Source organism: Homarus americanus, unplaced genomic scaffold (genome assembly GCF_018991925.1).
Source record: "Homarus americanus isolate GMGI-L3 unplaced genomic scaffold, GMGI_Hamer_2.0 scaffold39675, whole genome shotgun sequence".
In the NCBI taxonomy this organism is placed as follows: Eukaryota; Metazoa; Arthropoda; class Malacostraca; order Decapoda; family Nephropidae; genus Homarus; species Homarus americanus.
In genome coordinates, this window is record NW_024736071.1 from 18,039,617 (window position 1) to 18,059,496 (window position 19,880).

Here is a 19,880-nt window from a genome sequence, read left to right on the forward strand (position 1 = left end):
TTTCTCGAAGCTAGGGTTGAATTATTCATGACATGTATGAAGAACACAGGCTTTTCACCAAACAATCAGGGGTTGAACTATACTGTACAGTCAGTCCCCGACTTACGACGGGGTTAGGGACCGACTACCAGGTCGTAAGTCAAATTGGTCGTAAGTCGAAAATGCAAAAATAATACATAGAAAATCTAAAATGGGTGTCTCTTTTTCTTCTCAGCACCACGAGAACTCTCACATTTACGCTTGCCAGCCATTTTAAAGGGAATTACAAACGAAAATTTTGTCAGTACACAGCGTGATCACTAACACATCGGGACTCAAAAATACGTAATTTGAAAATTTTTTGTACGACTGCGGCGGTCGTACGTCCGGGTGGTTGTACGTCGAGTAGGTCGTAAGTCGAGGAGTACCTGTATATGAAATCGGTTTATTTATGATTATACAGTAATCATGTAAAAAAATAATAAGATTAAATACAAAAAATTAAGAATAAACTCAGTTACAATAATTTTAAACCAAAGAGAGTATTTTTTTTTTCAGGAGATCCCAGTGAATGGCTGTTGGGAGAAAGAACTTTATACAATCCCCACAGTAAACAACTCCATTTTAAGAACAAAATTCTTTTGAAAGTGGAAGTACAAGGAAGTACTGGTACTTCTTCAGAGAAAAAACCAAAAGTTCATGACTCCAAGTTATGAATCATTGACACAGAAGGTTATATATGTATCAGCTTTATCTCTTTTACATTTGTAGCATTATCATCACGGAATGGCAGTTCCCAGAGGGAACCAGGCATCATAGATGTAGTGATACATACATTTTATTTTATACACCAAAGCACATTTTACTTTACATAACCTTCACTGTTTTACCTTGCTCTGGAAGATACTTGGCTTGCTGGGCACATCGCAAGGAGCAGTAATCATGGATAGCTCCAGTGCGAGGGTTACGGGCACGAGGTCTGGGGCAAGTCTTTCTGTTGCACTTCCCCAGAAGAGTCAGAGTCAGTGCCTGGTTCAGACTACTGTCCTGTTAAAGAAAGAGAGTATGAGTTATGTTACCTACAGAGAGGAGAATAAAATGTTTGGAAGACTTATACAACACAATGAATGTCTATGATGTAGATTATCAAGGGTGCAGTGCCAAATTTAGTGGTGCTGGAGCTCCAGACCCAGAATTGAGAGAATTTTTCCGGAAAAATTCCAGCTAATGGAGAATTCTGAGGATTCCGTGTAATAGGGAGATTACTGTAAAATAAATAAATAAATAAATAAATAAATAAATATATATATATATATATATATATATATATATATATATATATATATATATATATATATATATATATATATATATATATATATATATATATATATATTTATATTTATATTTATATTTATATATACACACAGTATACAGTAATTTCCCTGTTACCCGGAATCCCCAGAACTCTCCAAGAGTTGGAATTTTTCAGGAAAAATTCTCTCAATTCTGGGTCTGGAGTTTCTGGGGGATGAAAATTAGGCACATTTTCTGGAAATTTTCCCCCCAAAATTTCACCTAACCTAATCTCTTTGTACTTGGCTTTGGAACAAATTTTGCATAATTATTTTGTATTGTGGAGTACAATACTGTACCAGGACACAATCAGAAGAGATTAAAGTACAGTGTTAAAGCAGTGTTAAAATGAAAACATTTATTACAGTTATATATACTGTACTGTACATTCAGAAGTGTGAAAGTACCATATGTACAGGAAAAGGGAAACACTGAGAGTATCTTAGCTTTTGTCTTTATTCAAGACATCTTCAGGTCATGAGACCCACTAATCCGCACCCCAGCAATGGGTGACCTGACATTGTACTGTACATTATTACTGCAACAATCCTTTTGAATGCAGAACTATAACACACACGCACACACACACCATCTTTATTGTCTCACAATATTCATACATGTGGTACATAAGGTGGAGGAGAGTCTCACGTTCAGAAAATACATATAAAAGTATAAAGGGAAAATTAAGTGAAAACAATTGACATTTTACAGAAGCAATAAAAATGAAAAAAATGAAAATGATCCCAGTTTTATTTATTTTTTTTCAAGAGACATTCTTATTACCCCTACCCAAGCTAATTTTTCAATCATTCAATCCATTAGTTATAATTACTGTAGCTGAAAGAATATTCAATGCAGTAGTATAGGTCCCCCCCCCATACGCACTACATAGTGCACCATCTGTTAGACGATTACAGCACTTTCCTCAGTTGCTTCGTTATTCGCACCTCAGGTGATTCAGTCATATTGTGGCTGGCTGAGGGAAGGGGCTTTTGTCCACCATAATACAGTAATCTATGATGGCCAAGGCAGCTCCTGATATTACATGCATGAGGAAAACAGGAAAAATAAATAATTCCTAAAATTCAATAGTACAGGTTGTACCTCTCTAGTCCGGCATTCTGTGGTCCGGAAACTCCCGTGGTCCGGAACGATTTTAGTTTGTCCAATAGGTAGATAGGCAGATTTTTTTTTTTTTTTTTTTTTTCTTCTCTGAATTATTATTATTATTACAGGAGTATTAAATTTTTGCCCCTCAGGCCCCAATGTGGGTCAGTGACCTATGCCCGGGTGGGCTAATCCCCTTAAAAAAAAAAAAAGCCCCGGGAAATTAAGTTTTGTTTACATACGGCAGTTCGGCTGCACTCAATCTCTCTCTCTGCTTGTCTATCCCAGCCGTTACCAACACCTCTTCCCTCCCAGACCAGATATCCCTCCTCCTAGTCACAGGCCTGGCATTTGACATTATTAGGGACCTGCCACTCTTTGCCATAAACAGATAAAATGTACCGGGAACTTTCCCCCCACACACTCATCATTCTCTCACTTTATGTAACTTGACAGAACCTATGACCCTTCAGGCTTTTACGCCCTTAATGTACGAGTCATAAAGGCAAGTATGAACTTTTCATACTTCCCTGTTGGGCGCTGTAAACGCTTCTGCGCTTCACCTTGCACAGGATGTAAGGGGGTGCCCAATAAACTAGCCCCCTCGGGGGCAAATCTGAAATCTGAATCTGCTTGTCTATACAGAGTACAACATTTAACCCTTCAATATATATGAGCAGTAAATAAGTGTTGCTTTCATATTCTTATGTAGAGTAATGACGATATATTTTCACATGTGCGCACTTACATACGAGCAGTCTCACTTTTTTTTTACCATTAATGGTTAGCTACTTATATTGTTCCATTTATTAACATTAAATAACATTACAGGTACTTTAAGCAACCATATTCATTTTTTACATTAATTTTACTACAGCTACAATCAGGGTCTTATTTTCTTCAGTTTTATATGTAGAACCCATCAGTCACTGGTTTCGTAAGCTTTAACATAAACAATGCCGGCAGCCGTCTCGTCTCCTCTAATATTCCACGTATTATTAATAAATTGTATTGTTAATTTTGCACACACGTACATTAATTCTATAAAAACAAATTCAGAAACATTAATTAAAATATATATGAACAGTAAATTAGTGTTGCTTTCATATTCTTATGTAAAGTAATGACGATATGTTTTCACGAGTGCGCATGCGCACTTACATATGCGATCTCTCTTTTTTCTTTACCATTATCGTTAGCTACTTCTATTGTTCCATTTATTAACATTAAATAATATTACTTAAAACAACCATATTAATTTTACTACAGCTACAACCAAGGTCTTATTTTCTTCAGTTTTATATGTAGAACCAGTCAGTCACTGGTTTTGTAATCAACAAAAACAATGCTGTGTCATTTCCTCGTGTGTTTTAATATTCTACGTATTATTAATGAATTTTATTGCTCATTTTGCACACATAAACATTAATTCAATAAAAAAGACATTCAGTAATAAACAATAATGTATCTTTTGTACATAAGAGAAATGACCCTGTTTACACGATTATGCACGTCGTCTGCACGTTGGCGGGCCGTTCAAACCCGTCGAAATTCAAGTTTCCGCCGTCAAAATTTTTATTTATTTATTTTTTTGTGTGTTCCAATAAAATACGTTAAGAATTAAAAACTCGCGGAATTTGAGAAGCTACTATACGACATTTAACCCTTCAATATGTCTTCAAAGAGACCATGACGCAGAGAAAGTGGTGCTAGTGCTTCCAGGCATAAGCACAAGTCACTATCTATCCAGGAAAAGGGTGAATTTCCATGGTCCGGCAATTTCCATGGTCCGGCACCGGTCAGGTCCCGAGGTTGCCGGACTAGAGAGGTACAACCTGTATTCATAACTACCTCTTCATCAGAATCAAGATCTGGCCAGTCTAATAGTGCAGCCAAATTGGTGTGGCGGCCACGTGAGTCCTTCACCCATGGTTGAGAGGGATCCAAAGCTCTGCCCATGGCTTCAACATTCTCCATCTATTAAATAATTGGGAAAAACACAAAACTATTAATAATCATAATTATTTTCCTATATCAATAAAAAAAATTGCGAGACAAATAAGATCACAATAAGCTTATACGCTGCCCCCTCGCTTAACACAAGGGATGTGTTACCATAAAATGTCATGTAGACCAAACCCATAATAACATAGAGAGATAGGAGATGCATCTGGTGGACTCTAAAATATCTACTTAAACATGATGTTGTGGAGGCACTGGCATGTCCATGAAATCAATTCCCCAAAGTTTAACACTGCCACCATTTGCAGAGGCTGGCTGAGTCATGTGTGGCCTCCCCTAAGCCTCAACATAGCAAACTGGCCCGCCTGGGGTCTGCCCCCCGACCCTTCTACTGGCACACAAAGAAATGTTTATTCATTTTATGTTTTGGACCTAATGATAATTATTATTTTGGGGGGACATTCTGTATGTAGGATTGTGTGTGCATGTAACCGAATAAAAAAATAATGAAGAAAATTACTTTTATCTACAAGAAATTATGAGTTTAAGAAAACAATGCACCATTATAAAACACCAGCACAATCATTGGAAAATGTGGTTTTATGTGAAAAAAAAATCTGTCAGAGAATAGCAAGAGGATTGCCACTATGGAACCTACTGTAGATCCCAAAGCACTGAGTTACTTATGTGTGTTCTGGATGAAAGATATGCTGCTGAGAATGTCACAGGTGGAACAATTACCATCAAATCATAAGAAGCATACCAGGATGTTTTATAATAGAACTGTATAGCAAAAAAATTTGTTTCTCAAATGGTTTAACATCACTGTATATTTCACAATAATAATATTGCAAATTTGCCCATCTTTAAGAAGAAGAAATAATAATGCAAAATGATAAAGGTATGATTTAACATGCAGGATAAACACTAATATGCTTCTCTAAATAACAGGTATTACTTTAACCATTCACCAACAGTGATTAAATGCTCTAACTAGGTGGCAAAATATGGGGATGGCAATTATACTGTACATGTATAGTAATAAAGTGAACATGAAACACCCAGTAACAGTAACCCTTCACAATCATGGACAGACAAATGAATGTCTCCACAAGTATTTCACTATGAATCTGGGATACAAAAATAGCAGAATAATACAGGTGCCATTACACACTAAAGTCAATTTTCCTTCAGACTCATATTCAATAGAATGAATCTTTAGCAGCAAATATGACCCACAATCATAATAATAATAATAATAATAATAATAATAATAATAATAATAATAATTATAATAATAATAATAGTAATAATAATAATAATAATAATAATAATGTAATAATAATAACAATCCATTAATAATAATAATAATAATGTAATAATAATAATAATAATTATCCAGTAATAATAATAATAATACAAATAAATAATTTGTTAAAAATTTTGCTTACTTGTATACAGTGAGAAGGCAGAGCAGAAGGAGTGTTGCTAGCAGCAGACAAAATGTTATAGTTCAAGACCAAGGCACACCATCAGCACAACATCGATATCACCCTCCCCATCATTATCATCATCATCAGCATCAACCTCCTAAAAATTTAGGTGAAGGAGGAATTGGGACAAACGTAATAAGAGAAATAAATTGATACTTAAAATAAAAAATATAAAATATGAAAAATTTTAAGAAAATTAACAAAATCAAGTTTAAACCTGGATTATCTGATTCTTCTGACAGTTTATAATCATATACACAATAAAGTGATATGAAGTACTACTGTACAGTATATGGTAAACCAAAGTGGAGGCTAAAAATTCCACTTCATATACTATGTATACAGTACTCTTAATGTACAGTACATGTTGAAGATACTGTATAAGTATGTATGGGTCATCATACCTACTAGGTTAAGCCCTTTTCAGTCACTTCCTACACCGGTCTTAGGCCGGTCTCCCAATCATTTCCTCCCCTTCGTTGAGGATTCTGTCTCACTTGATCCACCTCATGTGAGAAAGGGTGAAGAGTTAAGAAAGAGATACAGTACAGAAGCCAGAAAGAGATTCCTCCAGTTTCAACAACATGGCCCATCCCTGTACTGATTACATGATAAATTGATCCTCAGAGAAAATTTATAGATTTGTCTATCAAACATTAACATTGATCACTCTAAACCATAACATAGGGATTCTTGTACAGGTATACAACTATCCTCATAAAAATATAGGTAAAATAACAAGAAATTGTATTGCAGGCAAACCAAGAAAGTCTCCCCTAACCTAAGCATACAGTATAAGGTTCTGACTATCAACTATTACCATAAAATTTGACACAGGGACCTTAATTTGGTGTTGTGCATTTTAACTAGCCCTTTCTCCTTCATATACTGTACTGCACTGTACTCTATGGTAATGATGCATAATCATGTAAAGTCTCATCATATATCTGTAACAGTTACAGAATCTTCCTGTGACAGTAACTGATGACTGTCTTGAAATAGGAATCATGCACATTGCCACTTAAGATGCAAATTCATTGAAAAGATACAATGATCAGTTTTGTGGCTACTGAGACAGGTAGCATATAACACCTTTCCCTCACAAGGTAGAAGCCCCTGGTAGGCTATATGTCAATCAGTTTGGGGTAAGGTCACATGAGTTAAGCTTTTTCTACCTCACTGCTTGACCAAAAGTGTTGTGGTAACCCAGCTGGTGTTCCATGGGGTCCAATACCAAGCCAGTAGAGCAGCACACTGATAAACTACCCTACCAATGTAGTGTCAAAGATGTACAGTACCTTACACTAAATTGCAGATAAATAATAATAATAATAATAATAATAATAATAATAATAATAATAATAATAATAATAATAATAATAATAATAATACTGTAATGATAATAATAATAATAATAATAATAATAATAATAATAATAATAATAAAAATACCAGTACAGTGGTCCCTCGGTTAACGAACACAATTCGTTCCAGAAGGTCATTCATTAACCGAAACCATTGTTTCAATGGGATATTGGGTAACTGGTTCCAGTTCACAGAAAAGTATATACAAAGTAAAGCCAGAATATAATTTACATTGCTTGAATTCTTTTAAGATAGTGATTAATTTGAATAAAAACAAGGTAAAATTTGCATTAGACATACAAATTTTAGATCTAATTTAAGAATTTTATTAAGGAGAGCAAAAATTTTATCTTTTGTGCAAAATATGAAGTTTATATTCAAATTATTCCCTGTCTTGCAAGGATTTCAGCAATGCAAATTATATTATCCTAACTTTAGTCTGAGGTATTATTTATTTTTAAACCTGTAAACCTAGTCTTTTTCCCCAAACGTTTCTCAGGAAGGTGGCGGGTGGGGGGGAGGGAGGGAGGGAGGGAGGGGTGACAGTCACATGTTTGTCAGTTGGCGCCTGTGGTGTGAAGTATTTAATTGTTAATTTATGTCCTTTAGATTGAGTTTTTGTTTTTTGCGTATAAAATTTAATAGAAGTGACCGGGGTGAATTTAATTTGCATTGCTGGAATTCTTATAAGATTGAATGTAATTAGTTTGAATGTAAACATAGAAGAGATCACTGAATTGGCTAAGTACCTCCTCAGCTTATCAGCTGATGTTCAAAACAAAATGTGATTTTCGTAAGGATTTCGTTAATAAATTTTTTTTCGTTAATCGAATTGAAGATTCTTATGGAAGGTAATTCATTAACCGAGGGACCACTGTAATAATAATAATAATGTAAAAATAATAATAATAATAACAGAAGAAGGATTTGTCTTAAAACAATCAAAATTGCTGTACTTCAAAAAGTCTACTGTAACCAATAGTACATGATTTGACTTGTATGGATTATATCCACCAAGGTTTATAAGCAGTGTCTTAAAATTCAGTGAATTTTAATTATGATAATGAACAACACACCTTAGATTACTTCCCAATACAGTGACTCATTTCTTCTTTCCTCTGCTATCCCCACCACTGCCAAGAGACCCCACAAACCTGCATTAATTAAAACCAAGCTTGAGATACTCAAGTATAAAGAAGAGAAGGAAACCCGAATGTTGAGTAATGTAGTGTACCGACTGTATATATATTATATTTGATAATTTGTCTTTTTTCAGGTTTATCACCTTAAATAATGTTTCGGTAATTGTGTAAAGCGCAGGAATAAACCAAAGTAAAGTACTGTACTGTAAGCTTCACAAGAAAATATCAGAAAATATATCACATTCATTCTCTTAGTTGCACATTATTTCCTTCTGTCATTTGCTCTTTCACCTTAATTCATCTGAATTGCCCATTCAATCACTGAAAGACCGAAAGTTTTTCCCAATATACATTATGTTTACCGTATCTAAGACCATACTGAATTCCAGGGAGGCACACAATAACAAGATAACACATAATCCAGGTTGCATAACAGAAACTCATTAAAATAATATAATAGGTGAAGAAGAATATTACATCATACCAATAATAAACAACATACAGTACAACTGTCATGCTAATACTTTAACATCAAAGCAATAATAAAAATTTTACTGGAAAAAAATTGCCATGCTAATACTATTTTGCAGGCACTAATTTGCACTACTATAATACTATATGCATGCAATTAGCATACAGTACTCTACAATGTACCATAAGTACAGTATATAGTCACAAATGAGATTACACTGTACAGGGTAATTCTAAAAATGTTGCACTCATGTATTCTATTCATCAGTACTGTATTATTAAGAGATAACCACATAAAAAAATCAAGGAGTAGTGCCTATTACTCAATAAACTGACATTAAAGTTAATACCAAGTAAATAATTTTTGGAAAGGAAATATCTGTCATTTGTTATCACCATTAAATTTGCAATGTGTCTTGATTTTGTGAACCTTGAAATGTAGCTGTAGCTGAGAAAAGCAAGGAAGAGTGAAAATCAAGCATAACCCAAGCCCTTTGTAGTGATCCCAAATTGTATTGTCATTTAACCAAACCATTCTTAATGTTCTCCTACAAATATCATCCTCAATCTTGATGTTTCTCCTACACTACTCTCACAATGCAGTGCCAAAATTTTCTCACATCTTAGTCATTCCTGTGTAATCAATGACAAAAAAAAAATTTGTCTTTAACTTTAACATCTAATGCATCACTCAAACGTCCACATATCTTAAACTCACTTCTAATATTACAATCCAAATTTCTCTCTCCTTATCTCCATTCTATCTCTGGGGAACTATTCACAGTGTATGCCACACAGTGGTCTCAGAATCCTCTCCACCAAAATTGATTTAATTCCTTCAGCTAATTACTGAACTTTTCTTAGTCCCCCCCCCCTTACTATTTTACACTAGTTCTGAGTTTTAAACACTCTTCCCTCACTCTTTATTATCAAATACTGACTACCAACTACAATCTTCCCACACTTTCAATTATATAACACATGGAATGCTTCTTTGTAATCTTATACTGTATTCAGTTACTAGAAATTATTGTGAAGGCATAGAATATGGTATCACTTTATCATTATGAAATATGACAAGATCTTTGCTTTGTGGACATGTTCATTTTAAAGCAAAGAATGGAAATCCTGAGGAAAAGCATGGAACAAATTGGCAGGAGCTCTCAATATTATGATTAAAACATTCGTGCGAATCATTTTGTCTTGTACGGTATGCTTACAACCAGGCTGGAAACGACAGGACTGAATCATTTTTGGCAAGAGACAAAATGAACTTACCAAAAGTTACCTAATCAATCTAACCTGACCTAAAAATCTTAGGTTATTTTCTGTCTTTATTAGGTTAGGTCGATTCCTTTTGTGTACTGTTCAAAATTAATTAGCTCCACTGTCTCCAAATCAGACACACAGAAGTCAACTGTTATAAAAAAGTATTCCACTGAACATTATAAAATTGTCTTAACATATGAACATTCAGTTTTCATGGCTACCCTTCTGGATATGCATTCTACACATTTAAACAAATGTACAATATCAATGAAAATCCCATAAAAAAAAATCCAGAATATTAAGATGGTGCCTTTACTTAACATATTTCCTGAAATTAACATTCATGTAATCTCATTTGTTAATATGGCATATCAATCATTAAAACATTTCAGTCTATAGATGCATCAAAATAAATACATGTACAGAAATCAGTTATCTACATATATGACAACATCAATAGCTTTATGAAATACACAATAACTACTACTGTATATATAAACTATAAATAATTATTTATCAATTGACTACTTGTGCACCTGACAACTCACATCATCAGCTGGGTCCATTCCCATAAGGCCAGGCAATCGTCTCTTGCGTGATCTACGAAGCGAAGGCGGAGTTTCAGGGGGTAAAAGACCCCTACTCACTGCCCGTACAAATTTATGTCTCCTGCGACGAGCAAGTAAGGTGGTGGCAATGATTTGCCCACGAGGTGTCACAAGATACTGACGAGCCACCATTTCCGACAGCTTCTCCGTTACCTCCTCTAATTCATTCTTAAAATTGAGAATTATTGTAGCTGGTTAATATGAATACATCATTTCTCCATGAAATTTAATCTATTACTTGAATTTCTATCTTCACAAAGTTATATATTAAATTCAAACACTATTTGTGAAAAAATAGCAATAAAAAAATTACTAGGTATCATACAGTATTTCATCTACCATGCAAAATATAAAAGGAAGAATCCTTACCTGCATATACTCAAAGATGGTTTTATTATAGCCATTATCCTCTAAATAATATCCATACACATAAGACCCACAGAGTACTCTTCGGGCCTTCAGTAACTCCTTCACTCCTTCTTCAACAAATCGAGTGCCCTTTTCTACTGCCGCTGAAGAAAGGGAAAGCGTGGTGGTCAGTATAATAATAATATTAATGATGAAAAAATAATAAAGTATCCATGCCTTGTGGAAGTCTTGATTCAACACAAGTTTAAAATTAACTAGTACTATACAGGTATCTAGTACTGTACCTTCTATGTCTGGCAATAGAGAAAATCAATCGAGTGATAAACATATAAAAATCAAAAGATACCTTGTCCTTGTTGCTCCTGGGATGGGAGGGAAGTGGCCAGGACCTCCATCTTGTCACGTGCAGTTTTTAATAAAGGCTCTTCCATTTTCAAGGAATTTTGGTGGTTTTTAAATCGGGTGTAATAGTGAATAAAACGATTCAATTCTTGCATCTGATGATTCCGAACAGTGGCCTAAACACAAAAGACATCCAGAGAAATTAAAATACCTAATATTGGTTATAATACAAATATATTAAGTGATTCGAGTGTCCAATTTTCAGTTGCATATTGTCCATGTGATAATAAATAGAAAATTACACACTGAGTAGATTAGAGAATAAAATAACTCACTTCAGAAAGCAATACTCCCAGCTTTTCATCAGCTTTGCTCTGAGCATCAAATCTGTTGCATCGGAAGTATCCACCAGTAGCTGAGGAGTGCTTCTTCCAGCTCTCCAGACACACCCAGCAGAAGTCAAATTTACACTGTACACAAAAGAATATGAGGGCAATTTTTTATCTTCTGCTGGAAAGAAACACAGTAAGGTGGAATGATGACACATTGGTCCATCATAGAGTTACACATTTTTTTTTAAAGTTCAAGAGAAATAACTTCAGAGGGTTACAATTATAACTCTAATTACTGTACAGTACTTGCAATGTAATAATTGGCACAAGAGAATCCCATTAATTAAAAAATCCATTATGCAGAACCATGTCAAAAACACTGTAGAGATACACCCTCCCATATGATAATTTTACTTTGTAAATATTTCTTACAAATCCATTAATAATCCAAGAGTACTGTAATTAAGTAACATTTATTATTATTACAGTATTAAACACAAAAAATGTCTGTTTCTACCAAATATATCCCCTCCTTCATTTTTAAATGACATTTCCATTTATTCTCATGATTTTCTCACCCAGATCACTTTCCTCAAGCACAGCTTCTTGTTCTCTTTAACGCCTTATTTATAACAACCTTTCTCCACATTTTCATCTGCTTTTCTTTTGCCTATTTCACCATCTGTTTTATTTTCTTCTAATCTCTCTGGGTAGTGATCCTCCCTTCTTTCATCACTCCTAACTTCCAACTAGCATTCATACACCATTGTCTCTTCCTTAATTAACACAGCCAACCATTCTTACTTCATCTCCATTTATATGAGACCTCTTTATCTAATTCTTAAAATCTTTCAACATTACTCTCTCTCTTTATGTTGTTGATTTTTACATTCATTTTCTCAATTATCTCTATCTGTTTTACACTGTACCTTCCATCAGTTATTACACTTGCTTCTAGCAGGTAATGGTTAGATACCCTATGCGTCATTCCTCTTAGAATGTTTATATTCCTTATCTTACATTTAAATCTTTTATCCTCTAGTTGGCATTTAATTCTACAACCCTTTAAGACCCTCATGTATACATACAGATTTCCTTTTTAAACTACATATACAGTACCCAATAACCAATCATCTCTTCGCATACACTTCTTTCCATCACTCCCCATTTCTATTAATTTCTGGCATGCCATATTTATAAAAGATTCCAACCACTTCCCTATCACTCAAATTCAAATCTCTCACAGTGTAGTTTTTTATTGTTATTCAAGTCTTCCCAAAACCTCTTTTTCCTCCTCCCCTCTCACTCTTTGGTGGATACAAAATCACATCAACTCATCTCATCACTCTTTAACACTTTCATACCTCTTTTTGATCTTACCCTGTCACCCATTCCTGATTTTATTCCCTGCACTTGTCTCCCCTGCCCTTCAATCTTAGCGTCACATAAAATCAGGACATCTATGTTTCTCTCAATCATTACTTAACACTTACCAACACTATGCCATCTGGGCTGGTGATTTAACTTATAATATTTTGAGATAATGCACTTCCCAATCCTACCATCCATCATGAGTCCATTGAGGGTAGGCATTCCATTGTGTATTTATCCTCTCAATGATCCCCAGGTTGATAGAGAAGTACACACAGGTGACCATTAAAGGGTCTGACAATAACTCCAAGACAGGCAGAATGAAAACCTTCCAAAGCCTGTTTACATTTTAAAACATCTTGCATTATTCAGTAGACTGAAGAGAGCCAATTTTGTTTTGTTTTAATTACCATAGTATGACAAAAATGAACAAGACACCAGACTGCAGTACAGTGATCCCTAGGTTAACGAGCGCCTCGGTTAACAAAATTTCGGTTAACAAATTACCTTCCATAAGATTCTTCACTTCGGTTAATGAGCAAACCCTCGGTTAATGAATTCCTTACGAATTTTTCCCAACATGTTACCAGTTCAGAGGAAGGAACATCTTGTTTGAGACTCTTCAACATAAATGCTTTTTTTCTGTTTCCAGTCAAATTATTGGTCATTTTGAAATATATTTTACATATTGACAATATATAATGCAGTGCAGTGTTGATTTAAAGAAAATAATCTTGAATTACACCAAGTGAACTAAAATTTTATGGTTAAAATGGTGGCATGGGGTGACTTCTCTTCTACCCCAATGCCTTCTCTTCTACCTTCTCCTCCACCCCCATTCTAATTCCCATTATTATCATCATCAACCAGGAGCCTTCTACATGCACACCTCAAAGTAAGTGTACTTTACTGCATTATTTTTAGTTTGTATGTAATTTTCGGTGAGCTGGAACCAATTACCCAAAAACCCATTGAAACAATGGTTTCGGTTAACGAGCAACCTTCTGGAACGAATTGTGCTCGTTAACCGAGGGACCACTGTACATAAAGTATGCAGTGCCACAACTGACCTTTGACCTTCAGTTGTGACCTTAATCTGACTAAAATTAGAACTTGGTTTTCTTCACTGTACAATATCTTGTCAGGATACATATTTCAGATAAAGTTTCATAAAAATTCTGGTTTCATCCAATCTTATGCTTAGGACAAAGAAATCTTTACAGACATACACACAGACAGAAAACAACAGAGCAAATTACACCAATGTTCAACAGGCATAAAAAATACAACAGCTATGTGAATACATCTCCCATCAATTGAGAGTAGAAAGCATTCTTCATAACAAAAAGCTTTCTTATGTTATTAAAATAAAATAAAATTCTTTGGTTTATCTTTATTTTTTGGTCTGATTCTGAAGGCGCACCAGTGATAAGTTGATACTTCCGAGATTATAAACTTCTTGTAACCTTAACAAATTTGCATAACTTAAGGATTTATTTCTTCACTCCTACAAGCTCTTTCCCACTACATTGTGTTATGACTGGAGTAAGGTTCAATGCAGCCCCCTTTTCACTCACTAGTATTCATTCTTATTAGCTATCCTACCAGATAAACAACATAATCAACCTTAGAAAACATACCTTGGAGCACTTCATGTGATTGCATCCCTCATTCTTCTGAATTGGACTCTTGCAATTTGGGCATGGCTTTGAATTGGTTACAAGCCAAAGGAAGTTGGCAGCATCTTCTGTTTCACCTGAACTTATACGTAGTTCTTCAGGCTTGATCTCTGCCACTTTGCTCTGCCATTCAATCCACTGCTCACAGCCCGAAGGTGAATGAGCTTCACCTAAACACTCCCTGAAGCAGTAATTCATATTGGTTACTTATTTATAAGTCTTGACTGATGAACTTTCCTTTCCTCCCTCCCCTTTTCTGAAGGAGTGTTTGTATAGACTGTTCAGTTACCCTGCAGCAGACTAACTATCATACCTAATCTAACTATTTAAGAAAAAATTTTCCAACAAAAGTCCACATGAAAAATCTAATTAATATGACATCAGAGAATCTAAATATTATACTGTGCTGCATTAAAAAATATGAATTTCTACTTTGAAACTCCATACCCTGGTTTTCATTAAAGTATTTGGATAAAAATAGCCTATAGGGAAAACATAATAATTTACTCTTACCAGCAAAAAAAATGGCCATTGCCACAGTCAACAGCATGGGATGTTTTGGGAGGAGGTTTAGTATTGGGAAAATAAAATGGTTGTGTTTCAAGCTCAGCTTCTGGGAACTTAACAGCTCTGCCACAGCCCGGAAGTGGGCACCATTTGATTGTCTTGTTTCTATCAACAAATGCCTGAAAATAGAGGAAATGTACATAATATGGAAGAAAAGTCCTTAGAAGACTGAATAACAAGAGTCAATTTTTTTAAATGATAACAAGAACTCAGATTTCATAAGATTGTACTGAGAAGTGATAGTTAGTGAGAATGTTCCTTTAATAGAGATTTTATTTCAATGATCCCAGGTTCTTGATGGAACCATATGACTTTTACTGGAAAATAAAAGACCAACAGTATACAGTAAAACCAAACTTGGTCAACTGGGGTAGAAGATCAGTGTGGGATTTATCATTGAATAAAAACCTGTGATAAAAAAAATTTGCTCCATTAATAACCATACAAATTTCAGGATCCTTACAGTTTTCAAAATTTCATACTTCAAAGTAAGGAAAGTATGTAAAATTTCCAGATTAACAGATTATAAATACAAGCCTTGTGATACCATGATAGCCATCAACCAATTAAAGATGTTTATATTTTCCCAGACATCCTAAACAGCTGAAGTATCGAATGGTTGGAACACTACTTCCAATTTTACTGATGAGTTACAAAATGTGAAATGAAAATTACTCTTTACATAAAAGTTAATCAAGTTACAATTACTTACACTTATACACCTTAAATATTTAAAATGCATAATATACTCATAAATTATCTTTGCCTTTGACAATTCAACAGGTATTAATAGAAGTATGGATTACACGAGTGACCATTGTAGCCCAATGATCTTTCTGTCTTTAATAAGTGAGCCTTTCCTTTAGAAGCCCTGTTTTGTACACACAAGAGGTCTAACTATGTAGTGGGAGGATAGGCTGCTTTTACTGTCTCTACTGCTATGGCTTAAAACACAATTGGGTAGACACTGTGAACCTAATAAAATTATATCTATAACAGGAGAATTCCATTTGCCCCCATTATAAATGCACATGACAAACAGTGCAGCTCATTTTTCCTCATAAGTTGGATGTGATGTAATATCTAACAATAAACTTCAATGTCATGTTGTAAAATTTAAGATGAGAGAGTGTGTAGTGTTCTTATTATTTATGCATTTTCCTCTTGCTTTCTATACTTTTCTTAAACACTTGCCATTTCTTTCCTTTCTTAAAATGTTATTCCTCTAATCTAACCCATGCATAAAAGAGAACATGGAAGATAATATATAGATACTTGAATATTTTTATCACCCTGTAATCAATATTCTTTGTGAATTCTTTCTTTATATAGTACAGAATGGTAATGAGACACATTCATGCAAAATACAAAAACATACTCACTTGAATGTCAAATTGCAAGTATTTTCTTGCTATCTCTGGACTAACCATCTTTTCAATAAAATCTACATCCACTAGAATATTACAACGGACGGCCGGACAGAGGATATGGTGTGCCCCGCCCTCCTGGATCTTGAGAGTGAGGTAACTCTCCCAGCACGTGGCACAAAACTGGTGCTGGCAACTTGTGCCTCCATGTTCCCCCAGCTCCCAGGCTCTCATCTCTCCATAACAGATTTCACACTGAAAAAATAAACATAGTAAATAAGCATAGTGGTGAATGGAAAGGTTAGGTTTGGTTTTGAAAGTGTGTGGGACTGGATGAGCAGTCCCATATTAAATAATGAATGGAATCTTTCTTTTCATCTGATTTGAAAAAGGGCTAGAAGGCAAATGCAGTACAGTACTCTACTTCATAGCCGAAATTTCCCCTGACCAGGTAAGCGTGTAGATGTTCCAATATTAGAGATGCCTTTGTTATTGTATCCATAATCATAGTCTGGTCCCATTATAATTATATACAGATTCAGGACTCACAAGTTAAATGAATAAAACTTATTTCTACGATTGTACAGTACCTTAGAAGCAATATGCAAAAGTAAACTTCTGGGTAATATCAAATCAGAGATGATCTTTATGCAGCAATTATATGTGTATGATAAGTCAGATAGCAACAAAAACACCAGGAGTGTTACAGCATTCCTACCAGGTTTTGTCCCTCTCCCTCCACATCTTCATCTTCCTCAATGCTTTCCCCTGGAATATGTGGAGGTGGGGGAGGTGTAATGACAGAGTTGGGGGGGGATGGAGTGATCATTGGAGGAGTGGGAGCAACAAGTTGGAGAGCAGATGCTGGAGGTGCTATGCCTGCTTCTTCACAGCATTGAACAGCATTTGTCATCCATTTTTCCAAGAGCAATGCCTTAGACCATTCTGAAAATATTCAACATGTAGGCCAGTCATCCTAAAAAAAATTGTAGTACTGGTCTCATTCAGGAGAAAAATAGAGATTGATTTTAATAAAACATTGTATGTTAGTTTGGGAAATGACACCTTAAACTTTTTACATCCCTCCCTACTTGATAAAGGAAATATAGAGCAGTACCATATGTCAAATTACTGTACACCTGCACTTATGTATCAAAGTATGGCTGGAATTGGGATTCATCAATAAATATACAGTACAGTGTTCCTATTAAATTAAAACAAGGAATATAACAGGATAATGTTTATCATAACTAATATACAGCAATATCATAATGTATAACAAAAAATATACACAGTATTGTATACTTCCACATTACCTGAGCAGTCCCTAATATTCTTTCTACCTAACACTCTTTCACATCTCCATTTTTGGCACATCTTATTATCTGCATCATCCTATTTACCCACAACATTGCTCTCAAACACATTGTTCTGTCAATTTTTATTTGCTAAACCCTCTTAGATATAAACGTCCATAATTATATGTCCCATATAAATATGGCATCCCCATCTTCATCTCCTATAATACAATTTTCTCTCTCCATTCATTTTTCAAGCCACCTATTACTTTCTTTCCTTCCCTATTCTGAAGTTCAATTTATCAGTGTTGTAATGAAAGAGCAGTAGGAGGTTCAAACAGGGAATTCACTTGGGAACTGTAGAGCTGACATTATTATCTAGAAGCAAAAGGAAGAAACAGAGTAGAAGCAGCAGCATTTGATGTGCTTGGGAGGTTTTAGATGAGTTAAATAAGATGCAGAGAGTAAGAAATATAAAATGGAAGAAGAAATAAAAAAGAAGTGACACAAGTGTCAAGCAGAAATGAAGGAGAATCTCCTTAGCTGGTCTCGCATATTGAGAGAATGAAATGTGAGACATTAGTAACACAAGTAAGTGTATAATTCAGAGGTAGACGATAGAAGGGCGAGAGCAAGACCACGAAGGAAATAGAAGGATGGGGTACAGGTTGCACTAGAAGCGAGAAGGATGGACATCTTGGTAGCAGCAATGTATGTGAATGAGCCAAGAGCCTGGTGTTGAGTAATTTGGGGGGAAAGACATGCTGCACCTGGATGGTGTAGGCTTGATTAAGGAATGAAAAGTAAACCTGATGGATATTGTATGGCCTTGTTGTAGAAGGGAGTACAGTACCAAAGAAGAAAAGACCTATTACAGTAATAAAAATGAAAGCATGACAATGAATGAAGGTTGAATAAGGCATTTATTCTTTATCTGGCCACCCTTTATTGAACAAGAAAAACACTTGATAAGTATACAGTAAAAAAACAACTAAAGAACTAAAAATAGAGTTATATAAGATGAATGACTAATCAGGTACAAAATGTCTAACTCACCATTATCCCTGAGTAGAGCCTCGGCAGTAAAGAGTGGAATATGCAGCATGTCTGCTGTCTCAACCAACAATTGGTCTTTTGCTTCTTGTAAGTCTTGTGCTCGCAGACCAGAGTATACCTCGTTGTCACATTCAGTCTCGACCTCGTTGCCAACCAGCTCCCCCTCATTAACCCCATCACTACTGTCAGCCTTAAAATGTAGAAGAAAGGGAACTCAGAGACTGAAATTTTTCATGGGCCACAAAAGACAAGCTGTATTGCTCAGAGCCTAACATATTAAAACATTAATAAAATTTTAATTTGGTACATTACCTTACGTTAAGGGACCAAATTCGTATAAACGAAAATAGCTTTCGTATTGTGAGAAAAATGTGCATAAAAAAAATCATAAAAGTGAATTTTCGTACCTCAACGTTCATAAAGCAAGGGATACCTTTACATTACAATACCGTACAGTACAAAAAACTACACAATACCCAGAAGTCACACTTACAAACACCATGCGTGATTCTAAATAAGTAGCCACGTCATGATGTGTTGATCTAACAGCCAGATCACAAGGTGTCAGTCTATCACGGTTTTCAATAAAAAGTCCAGCTCCCTGAGCCACCAGTAATTCCACACACTTCCGAAGACCTGATGCCGACGCATAGTGGAGTGCTGTATTCCCCTTCTGTAATAGACATAAAAAATATTTTGAAGAAATAATAATACTGTAATGTACAGCACATGTGTGCTAAGGGCCATT

The 19,880-nt window shown here is 35.0% G+C and overlaps 1 protein-coding gene across 7 annotated transcripts in view; it reads right to left on the reverse strand.

Moving 5' to 3' along the window:
- Positions 1-19,880, reverse strand: part of LOC121871852 (ankyrin repeat and IBR domain-containing protein 1-like) — a 52,078-nt gene that overhangs the window by 13,487 nt on the left and 18,711 nt on the right. For all 7 annotated transcript variants that reach the window (XR_006089970.1, XM_042374406.1, XM_042374402.1 and 4 more), the window contains 12 exons: positions 19,626-19,805; positions 19,133-19,322; positions 17,497-17,723; positions 16,794-17,033; positions 15,358-15,530; positions 14,806-15,025; positions 11,798-11,932; positions 11,467-11,638; positions 11,121-11,263; positions 10,692-10,919; positions 4,294-4,419; positions 870-1,026 (listed from right to left, as the gene is read on the reverse strand). Coding sequence is in view for 6 of the 7 variants with exons in the window: in XM_042374406.1 (XP_042230340.1) it covers positions 870-1,026; positions 4,294-4,419; positions 10,692-10,919; positions 11,121-11,263; positions 11,467-11,638; positions 11,798-11,932; positions 14,806-15,025; positions 15,358-15,530; positions 16,794-17,033; positions 17,497-17,723; positions 19,133-19,322; positions 19,626-19,805 (2,191 nt within the window). In the remaining variant the exon portion in view is untranslated. The remainder of the gene's footprint in view (positions 1-869; positions 1,027-4,293; positions 4,420-10,691; positions 10,920-11,120; positions 11,264-11,466; positions 11,639-11,797; positions 11,933-14,805; positions 15,026-15,357; positions 15,531-16,793; positions 17,034-17,496; positions 17,724-19,132; positions 19,323-19,625; positions 19,806-19,880) is intronic.